This window comes from Nyctibius grandis, chromosome 3 (assembly GCF_013368605.1).
Source record: "Nyctibius grandis isolate bNycGra1 chromosome 3, bNycGra1.pri, whole genome shotgun sequence".
Classification (NCBI taxonomy): domain Eukaryota; kingdom Metazoa; phylum Chordata; class Aves; order Nyctibiiformes; family Nyctibiidae; genus Nyctibius; species Nyctibius grandis.
This window is the reverse complement of record NC_090660.1, coordinates 71596183-71606769: the sequence shown is the minus strand read 5'-3', so window position 1 is coordinate 71606769 and position 10587 is coordinate 71596183. Positions and strand designations below refer to the sequence as shown.

At 46.0% G+C, this 10587-nt stretch overlaps 1 protein-coding gene across 1 annotated transcript in view; it reads left to right on the top strand.

The window, feature by feature from the left end:
* The first annotated feature begins 8109 nt into the window (after positions 1–8109).
* Positions 8110–10587, top strand: part of CA8 (carbonic anhydrase 8) — a 57286-nt gene continuing 54808 nt past the window's right edge. Inside the window, exons 1-2 of the mRNA XM_068396361.1 lie at positions 8110–8344; positions 8752–8943. Coding sequence (XP_068252462.1) covers positions 8266–8344; positions 8752–8943 — 271 coding nt within the window. The 5' untranslated portion in view covers positions 8110–8265. The remainder of the gene's footprint in view (positions 8345–8751; positions 8944–10587) is intronic.

Genomic DNA, 10587 nt, shown 5'->3' with positions numbered 1-10587 from the left:
TAACCCTCTAGTAAGTGTTAATGATCTCCTCTTGTTTAGACCACACAGAGATGACCAGACTAAAGTGGGTGAGTCCATTAACGAGAAAACACAAAGCAATAAAGGCTTTCTGTCAAGGCAAACAAGCATAATGTGAACCAGTGGCTGGAAATTAAAGACAGATAAATTCAAATTAGAATTAGGTACCCATTAGTTAACACTGAAGGGGATTAACCACTGGAATAAACTGTCAAAGTAATGAATTCTTCATTTCTTGATGTCTTCAGGTCATGCATTTCTGGAAAATGTGCTGTGGCAAGACACAAGTTATTATTTATTGATAGCCAAATAATTAGCTTAATACATGAGTAACTGCATGAAATGTAATAGCTTGTGATATAGGGAGCCAGACTGCACTTTGAATGTATGATTTCATAGCTTTAACAGAATGGGGCACGTGAGCATTTTGTCATCTATGAATGTTTACACATTGATAAGCAAAACTTCGTAGAATGAATGAAGAACAGACTCTCCTTTTGCTATCATCTTACAGACTCAAATATGTTGTTATTCCCTTGCCACTCCATCCTGATCAGTGCTTCCCCTTTCTCATGAGCCACGCGGATGAAAAGCCAACACCTTTAAGCCAACACCTGATTATGCTCTTCTAGTGAAAAACTGCTCAGGCTCATTATTTAGCTCATTCTCTCCTTTTATTTTAAACAGTAGAAGATATTATGTCTTTCCTTGATTCAGTGTGTCTTTTTCAAATATTTAATTTGCAAGTAGCGGATTTAATGTCTATCAGTTCCACTGACAAAGAGCCACTTCATTTCAGTAGGTATTAGATGAAACTCATAATCTTTCCGGAATCTCACAGAATGCTAAAGATCTGAAATTATTACACTTAGGTAAATAAATATTTATCATCTCCTTATTGCCGGTTTTTCCCCTGAGCATCCTATCTTCTTCCTTGAATTCGGGTCTGAGTGTATCTTTAGTTCTGCTTCCTTCCTAAAGAAATAAAGAACTATTTACATAGGAGTTTTGCCATGTCCGGGCCCTTGATTATCATTTGCATTCTGTATTTCAGAAAGATCCTGTTTCATCCTTTATCTGTCTTTTCCTTTTAGCCTACTAGGGGGAAAAAAACCCCTCACTTCCCTTCTACTCTTCTATTGTCTGCAGGATTTCACTTTACTTTTGTACTTATCTTACTTCATCTGCAATTCCTGTTGTCTTCATCACTTTTTATAATTCTTTACAGATTTTTTTTTCCAGGGGTAGATCCTGTTAGGGAAAAGAAAGCTCCAGGAGACTACACTAGATCGTTCTCTATTTTTTTTTTAGTGTGCCCTTAATTACACTGTATTTTTTTATTATTTCTTCACTTCTCTTGACTGTGGTATTTTTAGTCCTTAGAAATGGCTTCCTATTCCTTGGGTTTTCTTTAAAGAACTTGAAATGATTCTGTTGTAGTTTTAGTGTCCTCTGGCTTTATGTGTGAATTCTCATGGGCAGCAATAACAGTCCTGTTTTATACATTCGAACACTGGGAGAACACATGCCAATTATGCCCATCAGTTCAGAAATCTTAGCCTGTTCCCATTTTCCCCTCATCTCTTGTTCACTCTTACAGATGCAATTTTGCACTTGTCCTGTAGAAAAACTTGTGTACACACTTCCGGGTGAATGGGTTGATCTTTTAATTCCCTCCAAAAACATGTATATTGTAAAGTTAAATGTGTGAAGTGTGCACAGGACCAGCCTGCTATCCTATTAGCTGATAAAGCCAAGAAGCACAAATTTACACTTATGAACCATAAAACACACGAGGCCACTGAAACCACCCTTTGGTGTGGATGTAAGGGGAAATCGGGATCCAGCCAACATATTTTGCAATGTTTGCAGGATGGCATTTGCCAGTGTAAACCTGACTTGCAAAAATATGGAGCTGTTCACTGTAAATGGCTTCTCTTTGCTATAAATCGTCCCTTTATTGAAAATGGTCTCTCTTTACATTTTCATCTTGGACTATTTATACTACTTGACCATCCTTTTCCTTTTTGTAACACATTACTTCAGCTGCAGAAAAAAATGACAGGCAAATAATATTATTCCAGGAATACTGGAATATTGTAATGCTTGTAATGAACTAGTTCCTTTTAAAATGTGCAGAGATATTTTCAATTTTGTTATATATAAGCTTGTGCATTAATGATCAAATGCAGAAACTTTCTCCTTACCCTTCTAAGTTTGGAAAAGAATCAAACTCATTGGAGAGAGTAACCTGGCAAGAAATAAAGATAGAAACAAAAACAAGACTACGCCAGAGATGATTGCTGGCCAGCCTCGTAGTCCAACATAGGAAGCAAAATAGGAAGCTCTATTCACTGAAAAAGATAGATGCTCCTGATCCCTTCAGTTGCCTAAGTTCCTGTATGGACATTGCCTTTTCTTTCAGAACACCTTGTCAAGAACTGAGATCTGGCTTAGAAAAGCATAAATGGACTCTAAATTGGCCCAAATGGAATATTCTTAACATCCCACAGAACATTTATCTCCGTATCATAATATTATAGTATAGGTTAAAATAACTTGTTTGTAATTCTGCTTTTCTTTTTCCTACACATTTCTTAGTAACCTGTACAGTTCTCTGCATTGGACTCTCCCTTTTGGAGTGGTGAAAGCAATAATTACAGTTGTTGAAACGTAACCTCTTAAAAAAATGTTGCTAGTCTTTCATGACAATTTATGCATACAAATTTCACAGTGTTTGGATGCAGAATTTTGTTTCAGCCCTGATTTTCCCAGTATATACATTTTAAGGTGTTTAGGGAAGGTGTATTGTCTTTTGAAAAAAAAACAGTTACTCAGAATAATAATAAGTATACTTAGATATAGGAAATGCAAGAATAGCTGTTTTCAATCTCACCGAGATTAAGTATTATACCAAACGTTTCAAAATGCCATTTCTCATTTGACAAAAGGGAATGTCAGAGACTTCACTGCTTCTGAACTACTGTCATCTGAGTTAAAAGAGGAATCACAGAATCACAGAATGGTTTGGGTTGGAAGGGACCTTAAAGATCATCTAGTTCCAACCCCCCTGCCATTGGGCAGGGACACCTTTCACTAGACCAGGTTGCTCAAAGCCCCAACCAACCTGGCCTTGAACACTTCCAGGGAGGGGGCAGCCACATCTTCGCTGGGCAACCTGTTCCAGTGTCTCACCACCCTCACAGGAAAGAATTTCGTCCTAATATCTAATCTAAATCTACCCTCTTTCAGTTTAAAACCATTCCCCCTCGTCCTATTACTACATGCCCTTGTAAAACAACCCTCTCCCACTTTCCTGTAGGCCCCCTTCAGATACTGGAAGGCTGCAATAAGGTCTCCCAGGAGCCTTCTCTTCTCCAGGCTGAAGAGCCCCAACTCTCTCAGCCTCTCTTCATAGGAGAGGTGCTCCAGCCCGCTCATCATCTTCGTGGCCCTCCTCTGGACTTGCTCCAGCAGCTCCATGTTCTTCTGTTGGGGACCCCAGAGCTGGATGCAGTATTCCAGGTGGGGTCTCACGAGAGTGGAGTAGAGGGGCAGAATCACCTCTCTCGACCTGCTGCCCACGCTTCTTTTGATGCAGCCCAGGATACCATAGGCTTTCTGGGATGCAAGCGCACATTGCCGGCTCATGTTGAGGAACCGTTAAGCTTTTTTTCTCATCATCAAAGGATGTGATCATTAATCCCAGTTAAACAAGGTCAGCATGTTCCACAGAATCAAAGGCTGAACTGGGATTCAGGAGAGAGGTGCCCTGCTCCTGCTTCTGCTGGTGAGGTGCCATGTCACTTGCGAAGGTCACGTTGGCTGGGCTTTGCCTACTTTTCGTCCATCAATTTGATGCTATCTTGAGGGCCGTAACTATGCCTCCCTGCAGATTTTCCAATATGCTGAGCCAATGTAGCAAACACTACTCTGAGGAAGAACACTATAAGTAATGCATTTTTACAGAATAAAGAGTGTATTTATGTGTATTATAGTTATATATTTAACATCTTTTTGTAGTAAAGTCAGCTCTTGGGAACTTCTGCACAAACTTGAACTTTAGATGTCTAGTAATAATAAAGTTTCTGAAGATCGATATAAGGTCAGCTTAAAAGAGACAGAACACAAATGGCTGACATAAACCATGTGATCCCCACAAAGAGCGCACTTTATTAAAGACAAAAGAACTGTAAAGTGGAAGTGGATCCCTTGGGACAAGCATATCAGGTAACATAACGCTACAACAGTGAGTGTTACTAGATGATTGTGCAGTACATCAGTATGTGGTAAAGGGCAGTGCGCGGGGCACCATCGGTGTACTATACATAGGAACAAAAATGGACTGACAGAGCACAACACTTTCAAGAGTGCATACATCATTAAAGGAAACCAAATTCCACCGATATTTAACAAGGCTTAGATTATGTCACTATCTCCATCAGATTGTCTCAATTTTTACTTGAAGCTGGGTCCATAAACGAATGAGTTGGCTTGTGCAGAGATCGGTCAGGTCAATATCCACATTCGTGGTTGGAGTTAAATGTGAGAGTTCTGTCCCATGCTCCTTTTCATTGTAGAGACATACCCTTGAACTCCTTTACTACTTACACACTTTAACATCAAATGAGTTGTAGGAATCTTCAGTGGAATCCAAACTGCTGATTAGATCATGCTATTCCTGACAGCAACTATGGAAGAAATAGGATATTTGCACAGAAAACAACTGAGCAGACATATGGGAATAGAGAAATGCCAACTATTCAATAAGGCTTTACCTGCTATGCGTAATTTCGCAGAGAGATATGGAAGGAATGGAAAGGTTAAAAGGAAGGGCGACAAATGTAAGTAGCTTAGTTCTTAAGTTTAGTTATGAATGGAAGCCATGAAAACTGTGGAAAGCCATGAAAAATATTTATTACAAAACAAGAACTTGCAGGTCTGATTATGTTGTCCCTCATAAGTGTGAAATTCTAGAACAGACATCCCACAGGAAAGCTACTGAAGGAAAGGACTTAATAGAGGGCATGAATGAAGTACTGTGCTTCAAGGAGCAAGGGAATGAACCAGCCTCCTAGGACTGTTTTTTTTTTTTCAAAATGTGAGACTCTGCTTGAAGAGGAAAATGAATTTCCGGGCAGATGGACCAGAATCAGTGATGATTTAGGGGAATGTTTTGTTTTTTCCCCATGTTGTTGAGCAATAATTCAAAGGGATTGACATTGATAGAAACAACTAGTATGTGTTTAAGAAGTGATTAGAGGATAAAACTTAACAACTAATAAAGCTGGTTTGGTATGGGAGACGGGTATGCATATACAACATGATATCTCATGTGACTAAAATTCATGTTAAAAAATCTGAGTGTTCTGTTTGTACTGATGTCAGGTGCTCACCATATGAGGAAAAATGTCTATTTGCTTTTTTGCCTCAATAAGGTGCACCACGGTTGTAGTTTGATTGGGTGTTATATACTCCTTTCAACTGTCAATAGTGAAGGTAGTAACTAACGATCCTGCAGAAAGAAACTTGTGTTTCTGTTCTGATCTTAAAAAAACCCCAACGCAGTACATTCTCCTTCTTTTGTCCTATTTTCTTTTCACCTTGCACACAGCTCATGAACCAGTACTCTCTTGCTTCATTAATGAATTTCCAGCTCAGTCCTTCTCCTTCCATCTCTGTTTCACACTGATGATAATTTCTGCTCCCATGTCAGCCCTGCACAGGAATCGCAGGTACTACTGCTGAGCTGGGGAACGGTGAAGCACAATGAGGACCACACCTAGATCAAAGCTTGTGGATCAACAGCACAGGATTGGGGTGTTATCCTCTGGGGATACCAGAATGCCCGGAGGTATGGCCACTGTCTTTAAGTGGCCAAGGATGGTAAGCAAAGGGCACTTCCAGTTACCATTGTAGCAACTCTATTTGACTGCCTCTACTGCCTTTCCTGGTTGCTGTCAGGTATTGCAGACTGTCTGTGCTGGGTTCCTATTCCCCTTGCTGTCACTGATGCAAGTGGGAGATCCCTATTACAGAGGCCCCACATAATGGCTAAACATGAGCCAGCAGTGTGCCCAGGTGGCCAAGAAGGCCAATGGCATCCTGGCCTCTATTAGGAATAGTGTAGCCAGCCGGTCTAGGGAAGTGATCGTCCCTCTCTACTCGGCACTGGTGAGGCCGCACCTTGAATACTGTGTCCAGTTCTGGGCCCCGCACTTCAAGAAAGATGTTGAGGTGTTGGAGCGAGTCCAGAGGAGGGCGACCAAGCTGGTGAAGGGTCTGCAGGGTATGACCTATGAGGAATGGCTGAGGGAGCTGGGGTTGTTTAGCCTGGAGAAGAGGAGGCTCAGAGGTGACCTTATTGCAGTCTACAACTACCTGAAGGGAGGTTGTATTGGAGTGGGAGTTGGCCTCTTCTCCCAGGCAACTAGCGATAGGACAAGAGGACATAGCCTCAAGCTTCGCCAGGGGAGGTTCAGGTTGGACATTAGGAAGAATTTCTTCTCAGAAAGGGTCATTAGACATTGGAATGGGCTGCCCAGGGAGGTGGTGGAGTCACCATCTCTGGATGTGTTTAAGAAAAGACTGGACATGGCACTTAGTGCCATGGTCTAGTTGACAGGGTGGTGTAGGGGCAACGGTTGGACTCGATGATCCCAGAGGTCTCTTCCAACCTGATTGATTCTGTTATTCTGTGAATGTTCTCTAGGTCCATACATGGCTGTTGGCAAAGGAGAAGGAAGGGTCCTTTCATATACTCGAACTGAGGCATCCTCTTGTTTGGGAGAGACCTTCCGCAAACTCTACATCCTGTATATTCTGCAGAAGGCTTTGAAGCCACACTCCTGGATGTGGCCTAAATGAAGGGGCAGCTGTAAAGAGAGTGGAGGCATGAACCCTCCTTCAGAACAGAAGGGACAGAGCAGGGGTCTCTCGCTTTTACAGTAGCTTCCTTATCCTCACTGAGGGCCTCCATCCCTCCATAGGAGGGGCACATTGCTGTGGGATGAGGAGGAACCACAGAATCACAGAATGGCTGAGGCTGGATGGGACCTCAGGAGATCACCTTGTCCAACACCCCTGCTCAAGCAGGGCCACCCAGAGCAGGTTCCCCAGGACTGTGTTGAGATAAGCTTTGAATATGTCCAAGGAGGGAGACTCCACAGCTGCCCTGGGCAACCTGTACCAGTGGTTGGTCACCCCCACAGTAAAAAAGTTTTTCCTGATGTTCAGAGGGAACCTCCTGTGTTCCAGTTTCCGCTCATGCCTCTGGTCCTGTCACTGGGCACCACTGAAAAGAGCCTGACTCCATCCTCTTTGCACCATCCCTTCAGGTATTTGTACACATGGATGAGATCCCCCTGAGCCTGCTCTTCTCCCCACTGAACAGTCCCAGCTCTCCCAGCCTTCCCTCATGTGACAGATGCTCCAGTCCCTTAACCGTCTTCATGGCCCTATGCTGGACTCTCCAGTAGCGCTACATCTCTCTTGTACTGGGGAGGCCAGAACTGGACCCAGCACCCCAGGTGTGGCCCCATCAGAGCCAAGTAGAGGGCCAGGATCACCTGCCTTGGCCTGCTGGCAATACTTTGACTAATGCAGCCAAAGTTATCATTCACCTTCTTTGCAGCAAGGGCACACTGCTGGCTCGTGTCCCACGAGGACCCACAGGTCTTTTTCTGCCAAGCTGCTTTCCAGCCACCCGTCCCCCAGCCTGTACTAGTATCTGGGTTGTTCCTCCCCCGGGGCAGGGCTTTGCCCTTCCCTTTGTTGAAATTGCTCTCCCCAGGCGTCCCTGGGCGCTCAGACCTCCTGTGCCCAGCCCAGGGGCTGCGGGAGCTGCGGGGACACGCACCCACGGGAGGAGAGCCGCCTGCACGGCGAGGCGAGCACACCGAGGGCAGCGGGAAGGCGAGGCAGGCGCGGGGAGCACAGGGCAGCAGCGGCCCACGGGCGACGCCAGCCTGGGCTACGGCACCCGCCGCCGCCCCATCCCCTCTCCCCGCTCCGCCGGCTGCCATTTTACCCCGCCCCGCCGCGCCCCCGGGACAGCGACCGGCTCCCGGGTCCGCCCGGCGGCCGCGCCGCTCCCCCGGCCCCTGCCCCGCTACACGACGACACCCGCCGGCGGAGGGAGGGCGGAGGCGCGGTGCGGAGCGGTGCGCCGCCAGCCCGCCTCGCCCCCTCGCACACTCACACCCGGCTGGCCGACGGGAGCCGGGGCCGCTCGCAGGGCGCCCGCCCATGGCTGACAGGAGTCTCATCGAGGGCACCGAGCCCCTCCCGCGCCGGGAGGAGGCTCCGGAGTGGGGCTACGAGGAAGGTGAGGAGCGGGTGGCGGCGCCGGCGCGGAGAAACTTTCGCCGCGGCCGGGAGATGAGGGGGAGGAGGTGGCGGTGGGAGGATTTGAGTGGTGGAGCGGAGGGAAAATCGCCCCCCGGCCGCCCCGAGCCGTGGAGAGCGGGGAAGCGCCGGTCCGCAGCGGGTGGCAGGTCTGTCACCGCCGGCAGGAGAGCAGCGCGGCGCGGCGGCGGCCGCGGAGCCGCCCGGCAGCGGTTACCGGGGCCGGCGGGCCGCGGTGCCGCGGAGCAGCCCCCCCAGGGCCCTACCCGCGCCGGTGGGCAGCAGCGAGGCGGTGGGTGAGGGCGGGGAGGGTCTGGCTGGCCCGGGCAGCCGCCGTGCAGCGCGGGGCGCCGGGTCCCCCCGTGACAGCTGTCCCTTGTGTCTCAGGAGTGGAGTGGGGGCTGATTTTTCCTGATGCTAACGGGGAGTACCAGTCGCCGATTAACTTGAACTCGAGAGAGGCTAAACACGACCCCTCGCTTCTGGAAGTGCGTTTGTCGCCGAACTACGTAGTGTGTCGTGACTGTGAAGTGATCAACGACGGGCATTCAATTCAGATTGCCCTGAAGTCAAAATCAGGTAATGCTGAAACACGGCCCTTTGCTTTGCCCGCTAACGCTTGTGTTGCCTTAAGACTCGCTGTAGCTGTGTCCCGGAGCACAGGAACAGCAACAGCTCCCAGCAGCGAGCCGCTGTGCTCGTGCGGCATGGACTGCGGCCGGTAAGAGCGTTGCTGTTGACTTCAGTAGGAAAAGGAGAAAGCTGCAAGTTTAGATGCCAAACTGGATGGTCAGATTGCTTCAGAGCACGTGCAGAATTTCCCCTTGTGGTGGTGTCTTCTAATTCACTGGCATTAACAGTTGTCTATATTCAGAAGCAGTCCAGACTATCACTAAGACAGTGTGATGCCAAACTCTTTTGTACAGCTGGCAAAATTTGTCCTTGGTCCAAAGACTATGTAAGTTAAAAGAGCTTTTTCCATTGATTTGAGTGGGCTGTGAATACTAACTACAGAAGTGGGTGGCTTAAGATAGATACTCCAGTTACACATGCTTACTGTATTGATGAAGAGCAGGTAGCAAAGCAGTCCTCATTTCTTAAAGGGTTTTTTGGAGTCATTCATCAAATAAGAATTAGAAGCAAATAATAAAAGAAACAATTCCCACTTAAGTGAAATTGCAGTATCTCATTTCATCTGGATAAATTATTCTGGATGAAGGAGACAACTGTCAAGAAAGTAGGAAGAAAAAAAGTCCTTTGTGCTTTCCAGCACTGTGGTAGTTCTTACCATGTGTTTGGAAGAGCAGCGAAGTTACTCTAACCAATCTTAGCTAGTAACAGCCTTTTGGGGGCATTTAAACAGCTGAACTTTGTCAAACCATGAGACATTCCAACTTGTGTTTCCTTCTGGGATCCCAGCAGTCCTGGGAACTACAGCTGTGCTGGGAGGGAGGGAGTTAGTTCAGTTTTACACTGAATTTTTTAAAAAGGAAGGGTTTGTTATTTTAGTAGTGATGCTTTCCTTTATAATTTCCTTTCCATGATAAATTCCGGGTATTGCGACACAGAACATTTCTTTCCACATAATTTTGCAGATTTCCATTAGAACAGAAATTTTGTACTTCCAGTCAGTTTTACTGCCTTCATCAGAGGCAGAGCTCTTTTCCCAAGGAGTAAGGTTCACTCTTCAGGATCAGGAAGGTTCTTGAATTCTCCTGTGAAGGAGGTGAGAGTGACTGCAAACAGCGTCGTTGCTTGCATACCAAAATGCAACTGGTTCAACCCTACCTTTCCCAAGGGCAGTTTGTAGCCTAGTAGCAATAATTAATAAGATGGGACCAACACACCTAAATGCATGTGCAAAACCATTGGAGACATAGGAGAAGGCAAGACTTCTTTTTAAACTTGAATGCAGTGTGATGCCAGACTGATGAGTCTTGAAATATGAGAAAATGTGAAATAGAATAAAAGTTTATGACTGAGGTATGGAATTATGATTTAGGAAATCTTGTTTTAATTTCAGCTTTTCCTTAGATTTCATGTTACATAATTTCCCATTCTCCGTTTGTAAACCGGGGATAATTTTTCCATTTTTGGGAGGGGGAAGACAACATTTGTTATCCCTACCAAGAGGAGAAAAAGAGTTAATAAGCTGTGTTTGACCTAGTATTCCGGCCAACTTTCAGGGATTGCGGAAACTCCTGCAGCTTCTTTTCCTCACAG